This window comes from Gymnoscopelus microlampas (assembly GCF_963454915.1).
Source record: "Gymnoscopelus microlampas genome assembly, chromosome: 20".
Lineage (NCBI taxonomy): Eukaryota > Metazoa > Chordata > Actinopteri > Myctophiformes > Myctophidae > Gymnoscopelus > Gymnoscopelus microlampas.
In genome coordinates, this window is record NC_139957.1 from 22,561,123 (window position 1) to 22,569,945 (window position 8,823).

General features: G+C 40.8%; 1 protein-coding gene across 2 annotated transcripts; it reads right to left on the bottom strand.

Annotated features, from left to right (window-relative positions):
- Window positions 1-823: 823 nt before the first annotated feature.
- Window positions 824-6,914, bottom strand: LOC311035755 (uncharacterized protein). Of its 2 annotated transcripts, XM_084044160.1 has the most exons (6): window positions 6,873-6,910; window positions 4,852-4,899; window positions 3,676-4,308; window positions 3,177-3,507; window positions 2,469-2,644; window positions 824-1,919 (listed from the first exon to the last, which is right to left on the bottom strand). In XM_084044160.1, exons 3-6 carry the CDS (start codon window positions 4,278-4,280, stop codon window positions 1,688-1,690), a joined length of 1,344 nt encoding a protein of 447 aa, XP_083900286.1. In that variant the 5' UTR covers window positions 4,281-4,308; window positions 4,852-4,899; window positions 6,873-6,910; the 3' UTR covers window positions 824-1,687. The 2 variants fall into 2 exon arrangements, with proteins under 2 accessions (XP_083900286.1, XP_083900287.1); XM_084044161.1 differs by lacking the exon at window positions 4,852-4,899 and having other exon boundaries at window positions 6,873-6,914.
- Between the last annotated feature and the right edge of the window lie 1,909 nt (window positions 6,915-8,823).

Sequence of the window (8,823 nt, forward strand, 5' to 3'; positions counted from 1 at the left end):
ACAGATGTTTCCTAACTGGGTCAGTATTCCCCTGTTGCTGCTGTCAGCTGAAATTATTTAGTTGTACAGGACATGAAAGAAAACATAAAATAATTTCCAGTGTTGCCTTGAAATGATGTGACATAACATATTGCCACAGGAAAATAAAGCTAGAGGCATAGCAAACCTCATGTTTTCCTGCAGCTATGATTACTTAATTTATACATTCATTGTCCAAAACGGCAATCCAGATATTTGGGGGGGGGGGGGGGGGGGGATTTACTGAGTTGTCACATTATACCAGCCTTTGTACAGTAAATTTAAGAAAAAATAATGTAATGTCATTGAGACACAGCTAAAACCAGCCGCACTGTGACACATTTGGGGACACTGCAGTGCAGAGTATGGCTTAAATGCTTGTCAAAATGAATTGCAGCACAAGAAAAAATCTTTATAGCAAGATCTCTATCTTTCTATTAATTAACGTGTATGTTTGGGAATAACCCGGGCATAACTCGGGCGCTGCTTGACCGAATGGCCTCAAACTTGGAATGTGTATCCCTTATGCCCCGTAGGGTGTGCAGTGCCATGTGGCTTCAGTGATGTGGCTTGTACTGCTTCGCCATTATAAATTGTGACGTGTGAGAGAGGTATGCCTGAGACTCCATGTCCAACGAGAGAGTATTGCACAAATGGGCGGGCATGTATTCCCAACTTGCATCTTCCCTGACTTGCGTGGCCACTGAGTAGGCCGGCGCCCTTCTGGCACTGGTCTAGTATAAGATTTTTTTCAGAGACACAGTATCCCCTTTTGTATTGTGACAAATAATTAAATTTTGGTTGAAGATTTATATACCATTGATGCAAATAAATCAAAAGGTTACTGAAGTAATGCTATCAAAGGGAGCGGGAAGTCCACTAAACTAAACAGTATAATTTATTTGTGTTGTGAACATGTTTTTTTTACGGTATCACATTGAAATAGATGTGGTGGCACAGCATGCAGTGGGATGCATGAACACGAAAAGGCCCAGTCCACTTAGTCCCCAAATCATATGTTTACTTCTGTTGACTTCCTCTGTTCCTTTTTAAAACAAAATGGACCTCTTTGTGAAACTTAATAAATGAACTAAATAAATAACCATTTGACAATAGTTATAGTAGAGGTCACGTACTATGTTGTTTGGTATGGTTCAAAGTAAATATTAATTATTAACTAGGTGAATAAGGGCCCATCATTCTCCAAGTTCAAAAGGAGGAATAGGGGTCAACTGAGACCAGATAAGCTTCAGTGAAGCTGTCCATGGTTTGTTCTTTCACTATACCATCTCTCCTGTGTGACAGAATGAACTGCAATGTTTTATTCTATGTTGATCAGCTATTGACTATGTTCCTGGCACCAAGCTTCTTATCATATACCAGTACTTTTTACTTCATTCAGATGGATGACTGTCATTTGTATTGTCATACCAACAGACAGGGTGTGGAAGGAATGTGATGTCAAGTCTTGCTTAAGCGTACTTCAATCAGCACTGCTGAGGGAGGGGAGAGGCGTTTCTCACTCACATTGACCCACTCAGATAACTGGTCAAATAAATTCCTCTACAACCTGCCACTGGACTTCCTTTAAGTTCATCTTGTATAGGTGCAGACAAGCATAAGATCCCTTGATGTACTTGTCAGTCTGTACAGCTGTGTCCATGCTCCATCATCTCCCTCCATTTGTCCTCAGCATCCCTATTCCCCTAAGGGCCTTGTCCACATTAGGGATCAGCTTATCGTGGAAGTCCCACAGCCGCGTGTCAACGTGCAGCTGCTCTTTGGTCAAGCCGCCCTGTAGAGCAACCCGAACATGAACGAGCCGACACACATCAGGAGGGACCTTAAATGTATCCCCGAAGTTCTTGAGCACAGAGTGCACTGACGTCTGCTCCACCATCCTGTGACCACACGCACGCACGCACACACGCACACACACGCGCGCACACACACACACACACACACACACACACACACACACACACACACACACACACACACACACACACACACACACACACACACACACACGACAACAACAACATTAGACGGTTACCACATCTGATACTGCTCCAGTAATTCTCATATCTGCTAGTGATATGAAGGCTACTCTGTGCGTTATAGATAGAGCTCTAAAAGCATTTCTGACGGAATCTTTTTCATGTTTTGGTTCTGTGTTCTTATCACTTCAATTTCAAACGATAAAGTGTGAAAATGGCTACAGACTGGATGGTTAATGTCAGATTTTAATTTGAATCTATTCTCATCCGTATTACAGCCTTTTTGTACACAAAATTCCATGGCATTAAAACTATTTGCAGATAGGTGGGTTAGTATGTCACCAACATTTATTGACTTGGAAAAGTCTTATTATAGAACTTTAGAACTGACTGTATATTTATCTATGTAGTCTCAAAGGCTCACCAATTTATTAAAGATTAGGCCCCTACCTTGGCTGAACTATCATCTTGTGGGGGTGGTATATTGATCGGTTTGGCTCTTCTCTATAGATGTGCTCCAGAATATTTACTCCTGGCACCCCTTCCCACTGGGGCAAGTGGAACTTTGCGCTGGGCTCAAAGTGGTGCTTTGGAAAGATGTGATTTTCAATGAGGAACACCCCTGCCTGTTGAGGAGGGATGGATAGGGCATTGGAGAAGTAGAGAAATACAAGATTAAGAATACATATAAATGCCAAAATTATGTAAAATGCATCATCTCTGTCTTTCCAACCTATAGAACAGTGGTTCTCAATCTTTTCAGGTTGTGACCCCCCTAAAAAAAACATTTTTGAACTGGGAACCCCCCACCCTAATAAGCACTTGGAATTGTAGGAGTTGAGGCATTTGATTTAGTTTGACTCGGTTCCACAGATAAATATTTACATACATACACATTTTGCCTCTTTCTTATATTATTTGAGTTTTTTTTTTATATAGTATAGTTTGTTGATTAATTTTGATGCAGTAATGAACTTTTTTCATTTAATTTAATTTCTTTTGTCTTCTTTTTTTGGTAATAAAAATGTCTTAAAAGTCCTTAAAATACCAAAATTGATTTGGACATTCTAAGTCCCCCCCAACCCACAGGTTGCGAACCACTGCTATAGACAAATACAATTCACATGCACGTACACACCCATCCACAGCGAACCCTACCTTTGGATGCTGCTGTTGTAGCACGTTCATCAGAGGCATTAGGCTGCTTTGATTGTATGGTACTATAATCTCATCTATGTCATGCAACAAGACATAGCGAGAGCGGTCCATGTATCTGTATATACACTCGTTGAGTGTGGTCAGCTGTCCAAAGTAGTGCAGGTCCCCTCCATGTTCTGAATATTGCCATCCCCGCGATGGCTGGAGGTGCTTGTCTATAGGCCAGGGAACCATCTCTACTAAGCCCTCCTGGCTGTAACTGCGTAGCAAGCGGTCAAGATCTGGACCACAGCTGGTGTTGTAGACCACCACCCTGTCCACGCCAAGCAGTCTGGGGTAAAGGCGAGTTGCCGGTTAACATTTGGAGGTCATCATTTGTGTTGCCCCAAACAAGCATAAGACACAACAAGACATAAAACATTGTGTCATACACTTCCATGCACACAGCACATAATCATTAATGCACCAAAATCAGTATCTGTTATTTAAAGGGGCTGACCTGTACATCTCCAGGGCCTGTGTGAACTGAAGCACATTGTTGTAGTCTCCGAACAGGTTGGAGATGCAGACTGTGAAGTTAAACTGGGGCCTCTCTCTCCCGCTACTTTCCTTGTTGCCTATGGGGAGAAACATCTGCTGGTGCGCCTCCATGCTGTCTGGGTGAATCGTTAGGGTGACGTGGGTCGCGTCACAGCCCACGGGAATCCGACACATGACGTCCGTAGTCACGAAGGGAAAACCAAAATGGTCTGCGTGCGGTTCAATGCTAGCTAGAGTGCTGTGGATGGAGAAGTAGCCCCTACAGCAGAAAAAACAGTGAAGGGGCAGGATGGAATCTCTCCTGAATATACCAATGATGCGCAAATCCCAGTCTTTCACCCTGTGGTCCATATAGGCTGAAACCAGCAGGTGCTTGGTGTTGTTGAGAGGGGTGATGTTTTGGGTAGAGGTCTGGTAGGGGCACACGTTTCGGGCCGGCCGCAGGGTCAGGATTGCTCTCTGCATCTCAGGGAATCTCATGCCAGCCAAAACGATGAAGATGATGGCATTGACAATTACAAAGAAGAGGATAAACCCCCATTTTAGATATTTGCAGTTATTCATCCAGCCGTAGACAGGAATGATCCCAAACCTGATGATAGATCATAAAACATATGCATCACCAATACAGTCACCGCAAAGTTTACATTTTAACCAAACAAACATGCCGAAGTGGCTGATCATCCTTGTATAACTGCTATGACACAGAGTCCTGGTCACGCCTTCCAAAAGATACCTGCAAGGTACCTATATATCAAGACCACTTCCTTGTACATTTTTTCCCCTGAGGCAGTGGGGCTAACAAACAAGCACATGTGGAAATTGTTGGTGGAATTTTATATTTTTGATACCAAAATTGATTTGGACATTCTAAGTTCCAAACATGAAAAGACAAAGAGCCTAAAAGCCCCACTAGAAACGGAGGCCTTGCTGCTCTTTATACCAAGCCACTGAAGCCAGACATTTTGGCCATAGAATGGTGGGGTAAAATTCTATTACATTTAGTTCAATTTAATAACATTTTATTATAATGTTGAATCACAACAAGTTGTCTCAAGACACTTTACATATAGAGTAGAGACCCAACGCACACCCCCTCCCCACCCTGAGCAGGCACTTTTTGTGTGTGGCTTACCTTGAAGAAAGCTCAGGCAGAACCAGGCTCGGTAGGGTGGGCAGCCATCTGCATTGACCGTGTCAGAGGTTAAGAGAGAGAGTGAGAGAGGGTAAAAGGAAAAGCCATGGAGTTATCAAAATCAGTGAGTTGCGTCCTGCAATTTGCCTTTGAAATTATGAGAACTCTTGTTTGCAATGTTGACAATTTGGCCAGAGGATGACACTGCAGGCACTAGTGGAAAGGTCATGAGGGTCACTCAAATGGTTAGGGTTCATCCAGGAACATGAATGCACTGAACAAGTTTAATGGCAATCTGCCCTTGAGACATTTTTCACCCGTTTGCCCCACCCAATAGTCACTATGCTGCTTACGATTCCCCCTGAACTAACAAACTAAAAGAAAAAATGACATAAATGTATGTTCATATATACTGTACATAAAAGCATGGATAAATAACATGTTGAATATAATGTTTACATTGTATATTATCTTGTCCACTGGGTTCCAAATACATTTGGATTTGTCACAAGAAACGGATACAGTCTAGATGTGTTTTTCTGTTCCATTTTGAACTTGCCAATGTAATAAATATACTGTATGCTGAGTGCCTTATTGGGTTCTCTCTTTGATTGATTCAATACGTGATTAAATCACCATTCTCATCCTTGCTAAACCCTGTCATCTGAAGCTCTTGAAAAAGTGGTCATTGTGATATGTCCCTTTAATATATAAAACTACAACAAGCAATAACATCATACTGAGCCGATCAAACAGTGTGAAGAGTCAGAGGGTATCATTATAAACCAATCACACCTGACTGTGTTCTTTGGACACACAGGCAGTATCAAATAACAGAGCAGAAAAGGGAATTTAGGAAATAGAGAAGTTACTGTATGCCGTTTTAGAAGACACTTTTTAACAGCTTGACACCTAGTGACATTTTGAAATGATTTACAGTGATGCCAACAGATGACTTTTTACGCAGGGGGAGTGGGGTTGGGGGGGGGGGGGGTTCACGTGAATAGAAACTTATCAGTGACACCGTCACCTTATATTCAAACAGATCCGTGATTTGAGTCGGCCTATCAAATCAAGATATGGTATCAAATCACCTATCTTCCCATGGATAATAAAAGGATAATTCCTTTAACAGGTCCGTTTATGAAAGTCCTTGCGGTCTTGTTTCCAATGAGGGCCTGTGAGCAATTAGGGGACAAATTTAATTTCATCGACACATTTGCTGGCCTGGCAACCAGGGGCCCCATAACCATAGGACTAATTGAGACAGACCCTAAATAATAGATGCTCTGTCCAATGGCTACCAACTAGTACATCGCCATGATTCATCAAATAAAAAGGAGGAGAAAAAACTAAACAATTCGAGAACAAAGAAAGAAAACAAACAAACAAAAAATGAACAATCCAATTCATAATTTCAAAATGTTCCCCATTCATACTTAAACTGAAATACAGAAGTTCTAACATTTCTGTTTCTGTTTTCGAACTGGGGACCCCCCACCCTGACAAGCACTTGGAGTTGAGGCATTAGGCTATACATTTAGTTTGACTCGGTTCTACAGATAAATATTTTTAAAATATCCGATCTACAAGCTCACAATGCTGAGTGAGCTTGTAGATCGGCTATTTTCACACTTTTGGCGTCTTTCTTATATTATTTGAAAAATATGCCAATGTTTGATAGTTTGTTGATTACTTTTGATGCAGTAATGGTCTTTTTTCATTCAATTCTTTCAATATTTCAAAATTAGGGGTCCCGACCCACAGGTTGAGAACCACTGCACCCTGTGCTATCTAAAATATCGCAAGAGTCGCAAATATTTCATCAAGAATGTGCTATTTTGAACTTGATGTTAAGCCTACCTTTCTAGCAGGTCAATGAATCCCAACTCACAGTTTTTTTTGTTTTGTTTTTTTGAACAGCAAATAAAACAGATTTCGGTAGAAAATGTAGCTTTTTCCCCCCTGTATTATATTATTAGACTGCCGAGTAGGACATATTATCCGCAGGCACAACTCACCCAAGCCTGAACTGTGGAGTCTCTTCTCACTCCCTCTCTCTCTCTCCCCGCGAGGATCTGATGCGCGTTCTCAGTCTAGCCAGAGTAGACTAATAATGAGCGTTGCCAGGTTTTGTGAGAGAAATAAGCAACCGGGTCTGTGAAAACAAGCCCAAAAGAAGCGACTATTTTAGGCCACATGAGCAGTGGCTATACTTACAAGGCGTTAATATGGTGACGTCATGGATGGAGCTCTCTCTTTGATTGATTGATTGATTGATTGATTACTTTATTCGAAGTTTGCAGAAAAAAAGCACATGAAAGCCTAGTTCTCTTTGATCTCTGCTGTGCCCTGCAGGAGTTATAATGAGCATAGTTTTTTTCCTTTGAAAATTGATCAAACTGCAATAATAATGACTATCACCCTGACATGAGCGTGAAGGATATAGGTAACACATAAGCAAGCTGTGACACTTGCATGGAATGTTACATAATTAGTTGCATTGTTTTGCTGTTTACGATTGTCTGCTAGTGTAATTGTTTTATTGGCTTATTAAGCAGATGTAGTACCGTTTTTATTTAGTGTTCATAAATTATGTTTATAGGATGATGTATTCATGTATTATTAAAGGGATAGTTCACCCCCAAAATGACTTTTTTTCTATCGATTACTCACCCCATCGAAATTTTCTTTTGTTGCAAAATTCCTAGTAATCGATAGAAAAAAAGTCATTTTGGTGGTGTATCCCTTTAATGTATTAATCTACTGTCACCAGTATGATAGTGATACTACCAATATTTACAAGCAACTTCACAGAAAAAAAGAAGCCCAAAGTCGCTTATAATAAGCCGACATGGCAACACTGCCTCTCTCCCATAGCCTACTTATTCATTAGTCTGCTAATACAATACAAAGCCTGTGAGGAGTTTGGGGAGGGGAGGGGAGGGGAGATCATCATCATGACACCATGGATAGGAAAATGCCGGTAATTCGACCACCCATCAGTGCTGCATGAATCCACAATGATCATCACGTTGTGATTGTGGGGGGATTATTTGGTCTTTACGCAATCAATCAGTCAATCTACCAATCAACCAACCAATCAATCAATCAATCAATCAACCAATCAATCAATCAATCAATCAATCAATCAATCAATCAATCAATCAATCAATCAATCAACCAACCAACCAATCATTCAATCAAGCCATTACATTACCTTGTCCCTCCACATTTAGTGACTTTTATTTAAATTCCTTACAGTTAGTTATTGTTTTAGTCCAAATTTGGACAGGAATATAAGAGCCCATAAAGCACGCTATGATGACACCGGTCCATTGCAAATATTCAAGGGCCTTCATGGTTTCATATTTATGGAAGCATATTTGTCATTGTTTTGCGTTATTCTCCCAGCTGAAATAGTTGTGAAATTATAGCTACTCTCATTTTGCTCTTTTGTTGCAAGGAGTTGCGACTAGTTGCATTGGTGCGGTCTGGCCTTAAGAACACCAAAGTGAATTCAGGCACGAAGTCGAACACAAAGCCAAAGATGGCAACCTCACTTGTAACAAGTTTAATTTACATAAGTGTGACTGAACGTCCGGGTTCCCATTCAAATATGTTTTACAAACAACTGGCTCTCTATCCCTGCAGGAGTTTCACTGTGAGCTCATTTGTTTGTCTGTGAGTAGCCTAGAGTGAGTCAGCACATATTTGGGTTAATGCACGTCAAGGCGAATTGTGGGTGTATAAAGGAAATACAATTTATATTCCTGTTTGATTATTGAGTTATTATTCATTCAGTATTCTCATCATATATCATTTTATTTTCTATAACTGTATATTCTGAAATGGTTCATCATAAGTAGGCCTACACATTGTTATTTATGATATGTCTGAATAGAGTGTTATATATATCAGGGAAAACAATTAAGGCTGGCAACTGCATAGTAGTTCACATGGGAATGAGAA